The 18,452-nt window shown below is 53.2% G+C and overlaps 1 protein-coding gene across 1 annotated transcript in view; it reads right to left on the bottom strand.

Annotated features, from left to right (window-relative positions):
- Positions 1 to 2,239: 2,239 nt before the first annotated feature.
- STUM (stum, mechanosensory transduction mediator homolog) overlaps positions 2,240 to 18,452 on the bottom strand; it is a 55,253-nt gene continuing 39,040 nt past the window's right edge. Inside the window, exons 2-3 of the mRNA XM_014794651.2 lie at positions 8,509 to 8,688; positions 2,240 to 3,862 (exon numbers count right to left, since the gene is read on the bottom strand). Coding sequence (XP_014650137.1) covers positions 3,828 to 3,862; positions 8,509 to 8,688 — 215 coding nt within the window. The 3' untranslated portion in view covers positions 2,240 to 3,827. The remainder of the gene's footprint in view (positions 3,863 to 8,508; positions 8,689 to 18,452) is intronic.

Below are 18,452 nucleotides of genomic sequence, written 5' to 3'. Positions count from 1 at the left end.
GGGGGGGACAGTGAGGACTTGGCCCTGCGTGTTAGGACCGGGCACCTCCTAATGCCAGCCCCAGCCACTGTTCTCCTACACCGCAGTAAGGGCCCCTCTTTGGGCCTGCCTGGAGGAGTGTGGGTTTGAGGGCTGCCCAGGATGGTGACAACAGGGTGCCTTGTGGGGTGGGGGAGGCCTTCTGGTTCTTTCTGAGGAGATTTTTTGTGTCACCCTATTACTTCTGAGCTGCCCAAGCCCCCCAGAGGACCCTCTCTTGGCCCCTTGCCATCCCCTTCCCTTCGGGGGCAGGGCTTTGAGACAGGCTGTGGAGTCACCTCCACCCCTTATGAGCCACGTATGAGGGGACACGTGGCTTCCTCTCTTGGTGCCTCAGTTCTGACCTCTGAAAACTAGCATACTGATACCCTCCCGCCAGGTTGTTGGTAAGGATTGTAGGAGATAAAATGCTCCACACCGTGCCTGGGCAAGGGACCAACATCTGGAGGGCATCTGGCTCCGTGTTCCTTCCTTCCCTCCCCTCAGGTGCAGCTGGAGACTGGCTCCAAGGCCAGGCCTGCTGCTTGTCAGGCTGGGGCCACGGGAGGGCCACAGCAGGGTCGCTCCTGCCTCCAGCCCCCAGCCCCCAGCACCACGGCCAGCAGGAGGGGGGCCCGATCAGAGCCAGGAGCCATCTGCCTCCTGTCGCTCCCACACCAACCTGGCCTTCCTGGCTTGAAATCTGTGGCTCTAAATCAGCCTCAGAGCTTAAGATCCAGGTCAACAGTCTCCACTGTCCACAGGACACTCCCGGGCTGCCAGGTGGCTCATTCTTTCTCCAGGCTCCCGCTCTGTCATAACTAGGTCCCAGGGTATCTCATTCACCGTGGAGTGCTCTGCGAGCCTGTGACCCCTGCCCCAAGCACCCGGGCCAGGAAAGGTCCTGGGGAATTCTGACTGATGACAGGCCGAACCTGCCACGTGCCCTGTGACTTCCAGACCATCACCTTGTGTGGCCCCATCGAGGCACGCCCAGCTCTGCCACCAATGGGCCGTGTGTCAATCAAGCACTTGCTGGCAGGAGAATCCTGATTTTCAGCTGATTGGTGTTTAATAAATTACCTCTGGCCATCTAACAGCCTGAGTGGCCAGCTCGGACGACTTGTAGTATCCCAGCCCTTATCTAAGGAAGATGATAATGCTGAGACCACCGTCTAATTTAGAGGGAGGCTATTTTGAGCTGATTCCACCCATGTGGCAATCCTCACAGACTCATTGTTCAGGAGACAGGCAGGGGTCCTCTCGGTTTCTTCCACATATCAGTTACCTGGAAAGAGGTTTCCTCCCGAGGCTGAGGTCTTCTCAAGTTTGGAGGAGGAGCCCCCAGGTGTGGGGGGATCTGGGGCAGGGGGTGGGCGGAGGGGAGATGTCCTTCCACGCACACAAACCCCTGTATTAAGCCATCCCACACTAGGACTCGTGGTGACACCTGCCACTCAAGAGGATCCCACCTGTGTCTGGATTGTGTCACTAAACATGTGACACAAATTGCCATCTCTCGTCTACCCCCTCAGCAGCCACCCCCAGCCCAAGCCAGGAAAAGAAGATCCTCCGCTCTTGATGGTTGGGGCAGCCCCCACCTGAGGCCTGTCATCACTCTGGGGAGGCAGGCAAACTCGGGGAGCTGTTGGGGTGAAGGGCTGTGGGACGGGGGGCCTGGGCCATGATCTCCCTCAGCTGAAGCTGTTTTATCTGATTCTAGGGGAGGCTCCGTGCTTCGACACTGCTTCCTCGAGAGCGGCCGGCAGTCAGCCTGCTCTCTTCTTGGCCTAGAGGATGCTGCCTTCACACGGTGAGAGGTTCTGGCCTTCCAGAGAAAGCCAGATCTGATCCCACGCCTTGAAAACACAGAGGCTTCCAAACATCAAAGCAGCAGCAAAGGCCTGGGTTGGGTCAGAAAGAAAGAAGGAGGGAGGAGATCGAGACATTGCCAGGTGTTCAAAAGTGCAACCAGCCCCGGGCAGCGATGTAAGAGGGACGAGACGGTCACCAAAACCAAGGGGTGGACGGCGGGGTAGGATCCGGCCAGGAGCAGAGAACCCGCCTCCGAGTGGGGCCCAGAGGTGGGTGAGTGTCTGGAGGGGATTCTGTTTCTCCGAGGATGCCAGGGAGCTGTCCAGACCCCAGGGAGCCCAAGGCCTGCATCCGGGCAGGACTGTGATGAGAAAGCCCAGTGGATGGAGTAGGTGGGCTGCTGGCCGGGGTGGGGGGTTTACAAACAGAGATTATGCAAGCAAAGGGGCTCACGGTCCAGCTCCGGGCTCCCCAGGCATGCCCATCCAGCAGGGAGGAAAGGGCCAGACAGGTCACTTCTCCGGCCCTGGCCAAATTCTGACTCTGCCCCTGACAGACAGGAAAAGCCCCTCAGAGAGGGACACACACGGTGGCACAAAGTCCAGTGGGGTCGGAAACCTGGCTTTGGGCCAGTCCCACATTTTAGCGATTCCTGTGTTAGAATGAAAATGATAAGAAAACAGACATCTAAATGCCACCATTTTGGATCTCTTTTCTCTTAATTTCAGGTTGATACTTGACCCGCGGGAGCCTGGACAACTTGTTGGTTCCTCCCTCCGCTGGGTTCTGACTCTAGAACAGTCACTCACAGGGGCATCTTAAAGGGCCCCGGGTCCCTTTGCAACGGGAGGAACCCCCGTGTAACGCCAACAACGTCACCCCAACACATCTGTTTGCAAGAAGGATTTTCAGATAGAGGTCCACAACCCCATACAGTTTTTTTCTCTGCAATTCTAAAATCCCAAAGCTCTCAAATGGTAAGTTTTCTTCCATAACTTATTTAGTGGCAAAATCTGACCTGAACTGAAGTGAGGCTATTTACAGTTTTTATTGATCCCAGTTAGTCTGACTATTCATGTTTCTCTGCAGAAATGGTCACGTGCTTGATGGCAGAGCACTGTTCCACACTGTCGGGGGGTTAGAAAATGGAGGATAAATGGCTCCTATTCTCTTTCTCAGATCCAAAATTTCTGAATTCAGAGGCCCATCCAGCCCCAAGGATTTCAGAAAAAGGACTGTGGCCAGAAACGGTGTTAAGTACAATGTGGAAGGCTGCCAGCCCGTGCCTGCTCAGACCTGGGTGGGTAATTTATGAACATCTGGCCATGCCAGGGGTTTTGCCCCAGGGATGGAGCCACCGCCCTCCTTCCCAGGAAAATAAATGTCAAAACACACCCAGGCCCGGAGATTTCAGTGGCGAGGAGGTGGGGGCTGCATTGGGGGGGCAGGGCCAGGAGACACCTGTGAGGATCTGTCCCCGCCATGGTGGAGGCCACAGCAGGCCTTTCCACGCCGGGCTGGAGTCTGTCCATCCTCACTCCCGCCCTGGTGCTGCCCCAGACCACTCTGGCAGGGGCTGGGGACTCAGAGGAAGTGTCCACCACAGTCCTGCCCCTCGGTGAGGCCCTGCTCACCCGGACGGGCCCCCTGGGCAGCTCCGGTGTGCCCTTGCAGTGGGCAGTGGGTGACACAAGGTGGGGGCAAGTCGGAGCGTTTCCGTGTCCCCGTCTCCATCCCACTCCCCACCCCCGCTCGAGATGTTCTGGGTGCCTGCGCTGACAGCGCTTTCTGGAGCAGGGGGAGGGGCTGGCAGCCCTCAGAGCCTGCTGAGAAAAGCAGATGCATTTTCAAAATAAATAATATTTTCAAAATCCCCACTTTCCACTCCAAACCCAGGAAACAGCAGAAGAGAACATGTGAAGGTCCTTGTGCCCGCCGCTGCCTGGTACGGCCCTCATGCGGGTACCCTGGACTTCTCAGGGGCTCCCGAGGGCTCACAGCTGCTGTGGGATGCCCTGCTCCTTGTAGCCTGCAAGGAAGAAGCAAAGGAGAGATGGTTAGACGCCCACTTCCTTCAGGATTTCTCCAGGACGTGCCCCCAGATTAGAATATGCTCATGAGACCTTGTTCATACAGAGGCATAAATGACTCTACAGTCAGGGTCCAAGTTCTCCCAAGGATGTTGGCTTTTCAATGGGAAACAAAAGGATGGAGAACTGTGGAAGTTTGGGTTTAATGGGGATATATGAGAGGAGGATATCTGCTGTGGGGGTTGGAAGGTTATCACCAGGCTTCTGGATCCACACCCCTGAAGCCACTGCACAAAAGCTGCCCCAAACTGGCCTGGCATGATTTTCCAATGCAGAGCCCTGGGCGAAGGGGCCAGGCAGGTTCCACCAAGTGACGGGCATCTGGTATGTGTGGATGGAGAGGAGGAAGGAAGGAGGAAGACAGCAGACAGAAGGGAGTGACCACGCGTGTGCGTTCAATCAGCTGGATATCTGTGACACAGGCAAAGGTCCCTGGGGGCTTCGAGCCTTTAAAACATTGGTCATAATGGCAAGGCCATTGGGAAAAATTAACCACTGTTGATATTAAGGAATTGCTGCTAATTTATTTGGGGGTGAAAGGGTATTGTGGTTATGTTTTGTGGGTTTTTTTTGGTGAAGAAGATTGGCCCTGAGCTAACATCTGTTGCCAATCCTTCTCTTTTTGCTGAGGAAGATTGTTACTAAGCTAACATCTGCGCCCATCTTCCTCTACTTTATATATGGGATGCCGCTGCAGCACGGCTTGATAAGCGGTGCACAGGTCTGCGCCCAGGATCAGAACCCACGAACCCCGGGCCACTGAAGCGGAGCACACAAACCCAACAACTACACCACCGGACCTGCCCCTGTAGTTATCTTTTTTTTTCAAAAAAGATACCTACTGAAATATTTAAGGATGAAATTATGAGTCTGGAATTTGCTGAGTGGTTACCACCTATGAGCTGTTAACTTAGCCTGCAGAGAAGCTTCAGGGGGCTTAATTGGTTTTCTCTCTTTACTTACCAGATTATTCATCAATTTTAGGTGCTAATAATCCAGTGCTGAGGATGGGGGAAGATGCAGGGAGTAACAGATGAAAAGAGAGTGGCCATGAGTTGATAATTGTTGAAACTGCTGTGGGTATTCAGGGACACATTACACTTGGCTCGCTACTTTTATGTTTAAACATTTTCCAAAATAAAAAGCTAAAAATAAAAGCCCGTTGACCAACTGGCGGAAGGGGTGTTTGTGTGCAGGGGGTGAGGGGCAGTGGAGGGGAGGGCCCTGGGCAGCCGGGCATGAGGCCCGTGCATCCACCAACAGACTCACCTTGGGAAACTTCGGAGCAACACAAGGATGTGAGGCAGCATGAGGAAGAGAAGAAAAAGAAAAAGAGAAAACAGTCTGAAAACAGAGGCCAGAGGGACTGGCTGAAACGTAAAAAGAGGGAGGATGCGTGGTGGCGCCTGGGAGACGAAACGGGGCAGGGCTCAGTGTTCACAGGGACCAGCCGCTGCGCAGCGGTGAGCCCCATCATGTGTGTGGGTTTGCCTGCGGGAGCGCACAGCCAGGGCCCTCCCCTCCCGGGGGTCACACCCGGCGAGACACTGCCAAGCAGCTCTGGCCAGTGCCTCCCCTTCCCTTCATATTTCAGCCAAGCCCGCTCTTCTGCTCACCTCCTGCCCCTCACTCTTTTCTCACCCCCGACCCATGTTGGCCCTGAGATGAATTCTGGATGGACCTGAGAGGGACAGCTGCAGGACAGGTTTGACTGTGACAACCTAAAGATGCTGAAGTGACCCATCCCGGCCCTAGCCCAGCTCTGTCTGAGCCATGTGGTTCACCCTTTATATGGACAGGAGCCAAATATATAAAACCTAATGCTTTAGGATAGACCCAGGCTGGGGATGCCAAACAGGTTTTATCTTGCTGACATCTTGGATCCATTGGTAGTGACTGCCTGAAGCCCAGTGTTGAGAACATGTAAGATTGTCCAGCAGAAAGTGTCAGGATTGATTAGCAATGTCTGCCATGGATACGGCAGTGGAAAGAGGCTACTGTAGACCTACCAGGTATTTATTGACCCATGACCAAGACAGGTTGTTAGAGACTGTTATTTGTTATTATTAATATAAATGGAGCAGCATGCTTCTAAGTTCCTGATTTTAACTTCTACTTTGATTTATATTTCTCTGATTTCCCTCCTAGGAGTTTTTCTGGGCGCTCAGATTGTTGATGACACCCTAGACGATGCCGTGTGAAAAATCATTCCGTATTGTTACAACTGAAAAGTTGCCTTCATTTTACAGGAAGGGGCTGGCATGACACCAGAAGGAACAGCCCCTTATCCAACTCTCCACTAGGACAGACAAGTCCATGGTGGTTATTTCCTGCAAACTCGTCACGCTGGGACACACACTCTCCATTGTGGCTCAGAGCAATCCCAGCCCACAGCACCATCTCAAGAGTAGCAATTACTCATCCTTTGAGGTTGGGTTTACTTTTTGGAAGAGGTGCACAGGCACCCCTTGCTGAGATGGGTGATTGAGTCTGGGGGCCAAGGGGGGTAAGTGGGCGGCAGTGAGGAGGGACCAGTTTTCTGGTGCAGCCCTCAAGTCCATCCCCCAAACAGTGTTCTAAAAAGTCTGATGCAAAGACAGCATCCCAGAACCGGTATACAGACACCCAGGAAGCTGACTCTGGCCCACAGTGAAGGCTTGGGGGTGGGCAGGAAGGGTGAGGATGGGCTTCTGTCACCTGATTGTCCTGCAGCCCAGTTATGGCCCCCACGTCAGCCACAGAAGAGGGGTTTCTGGCCGAGTCCACAGCCTAGGGTGATGGAAAGTGTGGAAGAGACTGGGTCCCCATCTGCGCTTCTCGGGGTCTCCGTTTCCTCATCGAGGACATGATAAGGGGAGTTCTTCAAGTTACCTCTAAGATCCAGACCCCGTGGCTCGTGGGTACCAAGGACGACCACAGACCAGCATACCAGAAAGCTCTAGGGATCAGATGAGGCATCAGCATGCATTTATTGAGACCCACCCTGTGACGTAAGCGTGTTCCACTATAATGGAAAGGTTGCTCACTACAGTGCCCAGTGCCTGGTCAGATACTCGGCATGATGAGGAGAAGAAGCAGGAGGAGGGGTCGAGGCTCGTACCGGGCGGACAGGGGGCAGGCTTCCTACCCTCTGACTGCAGCTAAGGAAGCTTCTGAGAGCAGATGCACCTTCCAGGTTCCAACTGGGAACAGCGTCGGGAGCCCGCAGGCCACCCCACAGGCCCCGAGGGAAGTGCCAAATCCCCTCCGGGAAACTGTCAGACTCTGCTTCTCAGGACTCGCAGGATGGCTGGCAGCACTGGGGACTCCCCCTTCTCTGGTTGCCCATCTCCCAGCGTCGGCCTGGGTTGCTCTGACTTTGGCATGCCCTGGCAGTCCAGCTGACTCACTTCCTCCCCTGACCTCTGCTGCTGAAGGAGCTGCTTCCAGGAAGCCTGTCTGACCAATCTACCGGCTCTGCTGATCTCACTCAAGCTCTGGTCCCTGTAATTACTCTGGTCCAGTGGCTTGCTTGGTCACAGACCTGAGGCCTTGCCTGGCCCTGACATCTGTGTGTGCCCTGGGTCTTGGAACCTCACAGGATCCTGAACTCAGGCTGAGTTGGCTAGAGATCATGCTAGATCATTCTAGGGCCCCCTGAACCCGGGGCTTCTCCTCTGCCTCTGCTGCCCTTACCTGGCACAGCTTACTTCTGGCACAATCCCAGCTATGAATGGTTTTGTTGGGTGGGGCACAATGAGGAGCGTGGGGTGTGAAGAGAAGAACAAAGAGCCTGAGGAGATGTGGTCCCTCATAGTGAGGAACCTCGGCCTGATGAGGTGGACGGAACGTGTGAAAATACAGGGAGCACGCGTGGGGGCCCAGGGTGACGTGCATGGCTGCTTCAAATAGGTGTCTGCTTTAAGACTTCGCTAGGTTATTTTAAAAATGTTAATCAGTTGCCTTTGGTAAACTTGTTTTTGTAGTGGTAAGCCCTTTCACAAAACAGGATCAAGTTGGTGTTAAATGATTGGTGAAGGTCCACTCAACACCAGAGAGGAAGAATAATGAACAAAGAGCTTAGCTTAAAAGAAGGAGAAATTATGCTGTTCTGGCTGTAAAAACACAGTTATGGGGTTTCCTGTGGGCAAATAAGAAGTGGCCTTTTTCTTCTTTCTGGAAACTGCATGTTGGAGGCATAAGGGACCCGAGCTCATGTGGGCCACACAGTGTTGTCAGCTGGCCTGTTTCCTTGACAAATGTGATGCCTGATGTGTCTGAGCCGATAGGGGCTCCGTCCCTCCCTTGTTCACGCTCTCTGGCTCAGGTCTCTGCCTGTCTGCACCCATGATTCCCTGCAGGCGTCAGTGCTGGCATGTGGGGAGGGTCCCATATGCCAGTCGGCCGTAGGCACTAATGAGGAGGACATAGGTGAGCCCTCAGGGGAGGGGCAGGCCCAGCCCCGCGGATCTCCCCGTGAAGTGCCCACGCCCTGCGGGATCACAAATGCCCAGACCATCTGGCCCCATCCCTCCTCCAGCCCTGCTCCCCGCGTCCTAGCCCAGCCCCAGCCCCACAAAGAGGCATGGCACTGGCGGCTACTCACTGGCGAGGATGACCATGTCCATGCCCCAGAAGATGCTCATGATCCAGCCCACCATGACGATGGCCGTGAGGATCTGGATGAGGGCAGCCGCAATGTTCAGCCAGAAGACGCAGCACACGTGCCTGTCCGGGAGGTCAGTGCGGGCACCGCACAGCACGGTGAAGGCCGAGACGAACGTCCCTGTGAGAGGCCGGAGGGGACAGCCTTCTGAGGGTGCACGGAGACACAGCGGCGTGCGTGCTCATCGCCAGCCTGGGGCCCAGCTGTGCTTCCTCCAGGAGCTTGGCGAGGGGCAGCCAGGGTCTGGCACCTTCCCACTCAGACCATCTCTTATCCCCGTCCTAGAGAGGTCAATGTACACCTGGAGGAGGCATGGCATGGGGCCTTTGGGGGAACACAGATGTCATGTGACAAATGGCTCCTGCCATTAAGGAGCAACAGTGCAGTCGCTTGCAAGGACAATAGATGGCAGCTGGAAAGGGCACCACCCTTATGTGGCAAAGATTCTAAGGGCCACATATGTCACCCACAGAGGTAAATTCAGGAAATGACCCCCAGCACACATGCTGTTGCTGCGGGACAGAGGCTGGGACTCCAGGCGCCCGCAGAGTGGAGAGCGCACAGGCCCAGGGCAGATCTCCTGGAACCCTTCCCTGATGGGGTTCCCGCAGACACCCCAGATCTGCAAGGGGAGTGACAGGGAGCCTGAGATTTATTGAGCAGCCGCAAGGCACGGAGCAACGTTGGGGTGTGTGTCCATGTCCCCTACCTCCTTGAAGCCTTTCCAGAGCCTACAGGAAATATCACCACATTTACTGACATTTTCCTCAAGCCAGGCTCTTTCCCACAGGGGCCCTGAGCCTCACAACAACCCTGCAGGGCAGTTGGCTTCCTCCCTATCTGTATTAGCTTCCCATGGCTGCTGTATAAGTTACCGCAGACTCAGTGGCATAAAGCAACACACATATATTCTCTTACAATTCTGGAGGTCATTAGTCTGAAATGGGTCCTCAGGGTTGGGTCCTTTCTGTAGGCTCTAGGGGACAACTGGTTTCCATGCCTTTTCCAGCTTCCAGAGGCTGCCTGCATTCCTTGGCTCGCAGCCCCTTCCTCCATCATCAAAGCCAGCAGTGTTGCGTCTTCTCTCCTCTCTGACCTGTTTCCATCCTCACATCTTCTCTCTCTGACTCTGACCCTCCTGTCTCCCTCCTACAAGGACCCTTGTGGTTACACTGGGCCCACCAGATAATCCAAGGTAATCCCCCCATTTTAAGATCCTTAACTTAGTCACATCTGCAAAGTCCTTTTTGCCATGAAAGGTAGCACATTCACAGGTTCTGGGGATCAGGGTGTGGACATGTGGGGGCAGGGCATTATTCTGCCTACCAGACTGTCTTCCATGCTGTATTTATCTTGTGTTTCTGATGCTCTGACATCTGGGGCCTAGCTGACCTGGGGAGACCACCCCTCCCAGGGCTAGCTGACTCCTAGAGATGGTAAAGGACTTGCTTATGCAAACCAGCCGATCCAGAGCCCACACTCCAGCCACCTCCTTTATGGGCCCTCACACTCCTGGCCACCCACCTACCCGAGTCACCCAGGGCCAGGTGCCAGACAATTAGGGACAGCCCCTAAGCCCCAGAGCCTATCCTAAAACTGCTTACCCCGCCTTGCTGTTCCTTCCCATGGAAACCACAATAAAGGCTCCTGCCCACGTTTCCCCCTCGCTCCCTCTGCCTCCTGACTGTCCCCGGTGCTTCGTCATGTGCCCCGCCATGGTGTGGCATGCTGCTTCCTCTTAGGAACCATGAGTAACAAGCTATCTTTTCGATGGCCGTCATTTCCTGATCTGTTGGCCTTACCATACCTAAATAATAATAAAACCTACATTTTGAAGCACACACACACACAGAGACTGAAGAATTAGGCGTCTTGTCCAAGGTCACAATCACAGGGGGGCATCGACTCCACGGCTGTCCGACGCCGGTGGCCATGCTCCTGCCCCGGCGTGGCCTCACAGGTGGAGATGACCTGCTCCTCCAGGTGCAGACAAGACAGCAGGCCATTTGGGAAATCGGCCAACAGACCAGGGACCACTCTCACGTTTCTCGCAGCTCCTGCTCTGGAGGAAGCTTCCCAGGCATCGATTTTCCTCCCTCTCTGCACTGCGGTCCCTGGCCCTTCCCTGCCCAACCTTCGTGGCTCCCACTGGCTTCCTGACGTGGCCTTTCCTTCCGTCCACACCCCTGCGCCTCAGATCCAAGGCTGACCCCTGAGTCTGCCTATATCTGATCCTGACCCTGCCCCATCCTCCTCCTCATCTTAACAACTGCCCCCGACGTGTGTGTGTTTCTGCCCCCTGAGTGGCTGACAGCACTTCTGAGGTCCCAGGGGGCATCCCACTCACCTTTCTGCCCCCAGCCCCCAGCACAGGGCCTTGTCTACAGTAGGTGGTCTGTGAGGATCCAAAGAAATGCAACCAGTGTTAAGCGCATCCTCAGACCTCCTGCGTCAACCCCTGTGGAATTTGTTAAAAATGCAGATGCCTGGGTCCCCCTGAGATCTGAATGTCTGAGGCATGGCCCAGGAATCTGAATTTCTAAGCAAGTTTCTCCCTCCACTCAAATAATGATAATGCTCACTAAAGTGTGAGAGCCATGGATTCAAGATCAATCAACCGACTAACGGGCCCCTCCGTGTTCCTGGCACAGAGCCCAGGGTGGCCCTACGAGAGACTCGGGGAGGGGAAGGCTGTTCTCCCACTCTCACTGAACGGACATCCAGCCAGGGGTATAGAGCATTTGTTGGACCTTCGTTCCTGGAGGCTGAGGCTGAGTTGCAACGCTTAAGTCTCTTAACGGCTCATTCAGACACCCGCCTCAGCTCCTGCCCCCCGGGGGCGGGGGCGTCCTGAGTAGTGAGGACGCTCATTATCACCACCTGACAGAGGAGGAAGGGGGCTAAGAGCTTGCCCAAGTCTGCGGACGTCCAGGTGATGGAGCTGGCACTTGAACCCCAGCCTCTTCCCACTGGGGAGGAGGAGGGCGAGGGTTCTGCGGGGCCAGGAGTGGTGACATGGAGGAGGGGATGGGGACGAGGAGGAGGGCTGCTCCGGGCATTTCTAGAGGGTTCTGAATGCCTGCATAAGGGGTTTCCCCCAATCTGTAGGAAACGGAGCTCTGACAAAGAGTTTTGAGTGCGAGAGTGATATGAGGGAAGCAGTGATTTCAGAAAATGAATTTGTCAGCAGGGTGACGGGTGGATTGAAAGGGACTGAGATGAGAAAGACAAACTCAAAGAAGGCAGCAGCTGAGGAGTAATGGGGACCAGGACACAGGGCTTGGTAGTGGATACAGAAGGAAACAGGGGACTTAGGGACCATTAGGAAGTGGGTGCCACCATCCTTTGCCTCTGCTAGCGTATCATGTATGTGGGATATGAGAGGAACACCATTAAAAAAGAGAATACTACCAAAGTATAAAGATAGTAGAAGAGGAACATGAGCAAATGGTGAAAATATTAATTTTAATTAATTAAAATAATTTTAATTATTTTATTTTAATAATTATTAATTAAATAAAAATAATTAATAACAGATTCCATTTACCACACACATACAGTGTGCTGCACCAGGCTACCCTCGTTCTACCTACATTACCTCTAATTCTTACAACCGTTGGGGGTGGTTATTATTATCCCCATTTTACAGATGGGGAAATCAAAGCTCAGAGAGGCTAAATGACTTGTCCACACAGCAGAGCCCAGATTACAACCCAGATCTGTCTAGTTTGGAAGCCTGAGCTCTTTTCAGCCCAGGATGTTGCATCCTTGCATTAAAAAATAAGGAAGGTTGGTATAGCGGCTGTAGAAAACAGTATGGTGGATCCTCAAAAAATTAAAAATAGAATTACCATATAATCCAGCAATTCCACTTCTGGGTACATACCCAAAAGAATCAAAAGTAGAGTCTCAAAGAGATACCTATATACTCATGTTCATAGCAGCATTGTTCACAATAGCTAAAATGCAGAGGAAACCCAAGTGTCTATAGATGGATGAACGGATAAGCAAAATGCGGTATATCCATACAATGGAATATTATTTATCCTTGAAAAGGAAGGAAAATTTGACAGGTACTATAACACAGATGAAACCTGAAGACGTTATGCTAGGTGAAATAAACCTGTTACAAAAAGACAAATACTGTATGATTCCAATTATATGAGGAACCTAGAGTAGTCAAATTCATAGAGACAGAAAGAAGAATGGTGGTTGCCAGGGGCTGGGGGAGGGGGTAATGGGGAGTGATTGTTTAATGGGGACAGAGTTTCAGTTTGGGAAGACGAAAAGAGTTCTGGAGATGGATGGTGGTGATGGTTGCCCAGCAATGTGAACGTACTTAATACCACTTAACTGCACATTAAGAATGGTAAAGATGGTAAATTTCAGATCATGTGTATTTTACCACAATAAAGAACTGAAAAGGGGCCGACCCGGTGGCATAGTGGTTGAGTTTGCATGTTTCGCTTCGGCGGCCCAGGGTTCGAAGGTTCGAATCCCAGGCTCGGACCGACGCACCGCTCATCAAGCCATGCTGGGGCGGCGTTCCACATAAAAAATGGAGGAAGATGGGCACAGATGTTAGCTCAAGGACAGTCTTCCTCAGCAAAAATAATAATAATAACAATAATAATTTTTAAAAAAGAAGGAAAGAAACTTCATCCTTAATGATTTTCAAAATATCCTGAACCTCTCCATCCTACCCCTGCCCCAGCCAGTGTGCCTCACAGCAGATGGTGCCTTGACCTGGTGGCATCTGGCTGAGATCCCGTGACCCTCTGTCTCTTTGTGGCTGTGGCCTCGCCTCAGTCTTCCTGCCTAGGGAACAGGAACATGTTTTTATTAGGCTGAACCATATGGAATTGCTACTTTTGTAGGTCCAGAATAGTTGAATAACAGCCATTTCATATGGCTCAGCCCAATACATATGTGAAGACTTTGAGCAAAAGGAAACTCTGTCCCTGAACTCAGAGATTCTTAGAGTTAGAAGGTCAGCTAGCACATCTGCTATCAAAAGATGGAATCTCACCAGAATTGCCAAACTGATTAGAGGCCGCTGGGCCTCTTCATGCATCTGCCTGCTTGTCATGGAGATAGGAAGGCCTAGCGAAACCGCAGCTCTGCGGACACACAGGTTATGCAAAATGAGCAACATTAGCAAAGACGAGGGCTTATCTGCTGGGAAAATACGGGCTGACCCACAATTTACTTAAAAGAGAGACAACCTTAGCATGTGTGTGGTGTAGAAGGAACTTTTGGTGACTATTCTCTTTTACCCACACCGACATATACATGATATCTCTAAGACGTGTATAAAAATATAAGCACCTTGTACACATAGTGACTTGTACAATATGATATTATATGTATTACCCACAGTTGCATTAATTTGGATAAATTAATCATTATTAATTAATTTAATTATTATTAGCTTGGATAAATAATTTCATTAATCAGGAAACAATGGTAATAGGTCTCTTTTGCCATATAAAGTAACATATTCCCTAGAAGGATTAAGCAAATGGATTTATAATACAAAAACATCATTTTAATCTACTCAGCAGGAAATTTAAAAAATGATTTTAGCATATCTTCATATGAAGAGGTGTTATTTTAAATGAGTCTTACTCACTAAAGAAAGAGCCCTCCCCAACGGCAACGTGTTAGTTCTGATTTATTCCATGTGCCAATGCCGGGTCCTGGGAATACAGAGTCCAGACTGACCACTGGTGGGGGCTTGGCCCACCCCCACCCCGGGAGCGGGTCACAAAGGGAACAGTGGCAAATTCTGTTTGGTTGTATCAGGGGAGACTTCACAGAAGAGCAGGTGACTGGGCGAGGGGTCTGGAAAGCTGCTGGGAAGTCGTCGTGGAAGGAGGAGGGACGAGCACCCAGAGACGACCCACGAGTTCGTCGGAAGCTCAGAGGGTGACAGGGGCCTTCGAGTGGCACAGGGCAGCTGGGCACAGGGTGCGTGCAGCGCAGTGATGACAAACGAGGCTGGCTCATATTTTGGTTAAAAACTTCATCGATTAAAAGAATGAGGCTGGAGGTGGGCAGCGTCAGACCGGAGAGGGCCTGAGGGCTCTGCTGCAGAATCCGGCTTCTTCTTCCAGGCCACGGGCAGCCACGGGAAGGGTTTCAACGGGGAATTACATGATCAGGGTTGAGTTTTAGAACAAACGCTGTGACCTCAAGGGGAGGATGGGGCAGAAGGGGTAAGGCAGAAGGCTGGGAGGAGAGACGTGGCAAAAATCCCCGTAAGAGGTGATGAGGTGGGAAGTGAGGCGTGGCAGTGGGGAGAAGGTGGCAAGGACCCCCAGGAGGAAGAGGGGGTAGCAACCCCCGGGATTAGGTGACCGGCCGCATGTCAGGGAAGGGAGCAAAGGGGGCATGGAACGAGTCTGGGTTTCTGGTTTTCCACACTACGTGGGGAGGGTGGAGCCAAGAACCAGGTGGGAAACTCGGAGAGGGCCGAGTCCATTGGCTGAACAGACCCGAGCGGGTGACAGGGACCGGGGAAGGGCGGACTATGGGCAGTGGCGGAAGTCACCGAAGTGAATAAGGCATGGAATTCAAGGAAAGAAGATCAACAAAGACCCGGGGGGTGGGCACCAAACCTTAGGGTGAGCAAGGAAAGAGAAGACCACAGGAAGATGGAGGGGGACCCATCAGAGAGGCGGGGGAGGGTGTTCCCTCCAGAAACAGGAGAGGAGCGTCCCAGGGAAGAGAAGGCGGTGGACAGGGACCCTGTTGCAGAGACGGTGAGGGGACCAGGGGGAATCAGGGGTCTGATTAGGCCACGAGCGGCCTCAGCAGGGAGTTTGGGAGGATGACCAGGCGGGAGCAGGAGGTCAGAGGTTGGAGGAGAAATGAAGTGTGGATCCCAGGACACAGGTGAGGACCCCCCTTTCAAAAAGTATATGGGAGGTCTCAAGCTTGTGCATCTGCTGAGGAGAGGCTGCCAGGAGGAGAGAGGATGAGGATGTAACCACTTAGGGCTACGCGGACGTCCAGGTTCTTGATAAGATGAGAAGGTGAAGGGCAGCGGATCTACAGCAGTTTTCCAACCGGGTTTGTGCAGCAGAATTCTCAACCTGAGTTTTATAAAAATGCCACTGTAGGGCCCCACCTCCAGACCCCAAAGGCACAGGGATGGGTCCAGGGATTGTGTGTTTAAAAAAACAAAATAAACATTCCGCCAGCTGATTCTAACGTACAGTCAGGTTTGAGAATCCTTCTCCGAGGGGTGGAGAGATTGGCCTCGCAGATACAGAGCCAGAAAACCACACAGCCTTGCAGGAGATCAGTCCATGATTCTGGCCTTTCGCTCTGTCCAGCAGCGTCCCCCAGATGACTCAGCGCTGAGTCAGGGAGATCATCCTCTGCGGCAGAGGCAGGGGGACGGGGCATAACGTTCCTGGGGTGCCAAGGCCCTGCCAACCCCAAGTGGCACAGAGGAAACTGATGGTAACGAACTGTGCTCGACACCTGGAACTAAGGCACGGCCATGTGCTCTGAGTGTCCTAAATGATCCCGAGGAGGCCCCCCCACCATGGACACTTACAGTAAAGACACTGGCGGGCTTTGCAAACTTAGCCCCCTCCGGCCACCGTCACTCTGCTGAGGTCACTGGCTTCTCCGAGGAGCTCAGGGCTCAAGCCCCAGACGCAGGCCATGGGGAGGGGAAAGTGTCTGTCCACTTCCATCCTGGAAGTCCCAAAGGGCTCCTGGGGGAGCTCCTCCAGCCTGGCTCCTGCCCCCCACGCTGCTTCTGTCAGGCGCTGGAAGAGGAGCAGCCCCCAGGTGGGCTGGCACAGTCGCCTGTGAGGGGCGGGGGTGGCTCTGCTCCTACGAGACAGAACCTGGGGGCTGGAAACGTCCTTCATGAGTCCCATCAGGTTCAGCTTTTCGCATGACTCACATGGGAGCTATGGAAGGTGCTGGAATGCAGAAGGGATCGCAAGGCAACTTGGAACTCAGAGGGAGAAGGGCAGAGCTGTCCTCCGAAGCAGTTGCTCTTGACAAAATGTGCTCCCCTGGGACCGAGCCCAGTAAGTCAAGTCAGATGCCAGATGTTACCTGCAGCTGGCTCTGCAGTCACTAGGATGTGCTGCTCGGCAGCGGCCGTGACTTACCCCTGGACGCCCTCTGCCACTCCGCCAGGGAGGGCTGGTTGAATGCAAGCTTCAGGGGACGAGAAGGAAGTGTAAAGGGTGGCTTGGCCCAGACTTCACAGCACAAGCCACACCCTACAAAACAGATCCTGCTGCTGTCTAGTTCAGAGCCAGAAAGAGATGAAGGGGAGATCACGTAGGGCTGATCAAACTCAGCCCTACGAAGCTTCAATTCTCAGACCCTGAGGGGCATGAGAAGCAATGGAGATAGTGCTAAAAATACACCTTCCTGGGCCCCACCACCCAAGATTCTAATTCAGCAGGTCTGGCATCATCGTGTAATTATTTCAACTGGAAATGGAAAAGGAAAGGAAAGAGAAGTGACTATAAGTTCACAGACAATTCTGGACAAAAGTCCTAGGAAGACAGAGTCAGGATAGTTTGAAGGTACCCAGGGTCTACGTGCCCACGGCCTATGTAAGCCAGGGTAGGTCTGCAGAACATAAGGCCTAGGTCCTCGACGGGGCTCGGCATGCTCCTCCTGTCACGCCTATTGCTTTCCTTCTGATTTCTTCAGAAATGGGGCAGAAGGGGAGAGGATTTTGGACACTGTGTGTCCACATGTGCTGTGGGAAGGCACTGTCTATTTTTTCAGCTCAAACACTCCGGAACAGACTATGAGGAGAAGGCTGTGATAGGCTGGCAAGGAAGGCGCACTCAGACCACCACGAGTGGGACCACGTGTGTCTTAGAGGCTGAAGGGAATAGCTGTGAGGCAGGGGACGCGCAGCCCAGGGTTCACGGCTGCGGAGGTCTGTGAGGACGGCTGTGTCCTCACCCAGAAAGTGTTTTGTGGACCCAGCACTCATCTGCACTCTTCACGTCCCGGCCAGCAAGGAATTTGCAAAGAGGAGACAGACTATAAATCCGAGAAAGAACAGTGCAAGGCAAAAGATGGACAGTGCTAGAATTTGCATCATCCTGACCCCCTCACAGTTCTTCAAAGAGCATTTGCCAGTGCCTTCAACCCATATCTCCCGTACCAGTGGTAAAAGGGGTCCGTGAACTGTTTTCACCACTCCGCACAGCACACAGACACCCAGTGAGGGTGCACCGGCCCCTTGGAAGGCCAGCTTATAAGCACTCAGCTGCAAGCACATCATCTCAGCGCAGCAAGGGGCATTCTCTCCTGCTGTCAGCAGCTCCTCGTGGCCGTTCTATCCACCTGTGATCCCTTAGAGATGGGGAAGTGAATTTGTTAGGACTTAAATCTTTCCAAGCCTGGGTTTCACGGAAGGAAAATAATGAAGGGTGGACAGGCGGGCTTTCTGTCCCCCCAGTAAAGAGAAGGAGTGAACCTTTTTGCCCTGAGTCCCAGCTGCTTCTCCAGGCCCCGGGCCCCGTCTCCTCTCTCCTCTCCTTGATCAGAAAGTACCAGCTCAGGGCACGCACTCTGTGTTCCTCCCCGGGCCTCAGGCAAAGGCTGAGGATCTGAGGATTGAGGAGCTCGGGGAAAGGCGGCAGGGTAGACGTCCTCAGATGGATGGGGGGCTTACACAGGAGACCTCTGGAGGTACCAGTACTTGGTCGCTACCACAGCCATGGGGTAGGGCTTGGATTTTCCAACTGAAAAGGCTCCGTGGCATAAAGGAAGGAGGACAGGGAGCCCCCCTTCCAGCTGCCACAAATAAAGCTGTTGTCCTTCCTTCTGAGGACAGAGAACACGAGACCAGCTCCCTCCTCTGTCTCTCTTACTGCCTCCACCTT

This window comes from Ceratotherium simum, chromosome 36 (genome assembly GCF_057802395.1).
Source record: "Ceratotherium simum simum isolate JZ-2026a chromosome 36, ASM5780239v1, whole genome shotgun sequence".
NCBI lineage: Eukaryota > Metazoa > Chordata > Mammalia > Perissodactyla > Rhinocerotidae > Ceratotherium > Ceratotherium simum.
Note: the sequence above shows the minus strand (reverse complement) of the source record. Positions and strands in the feature narration are given on the sequence as shown.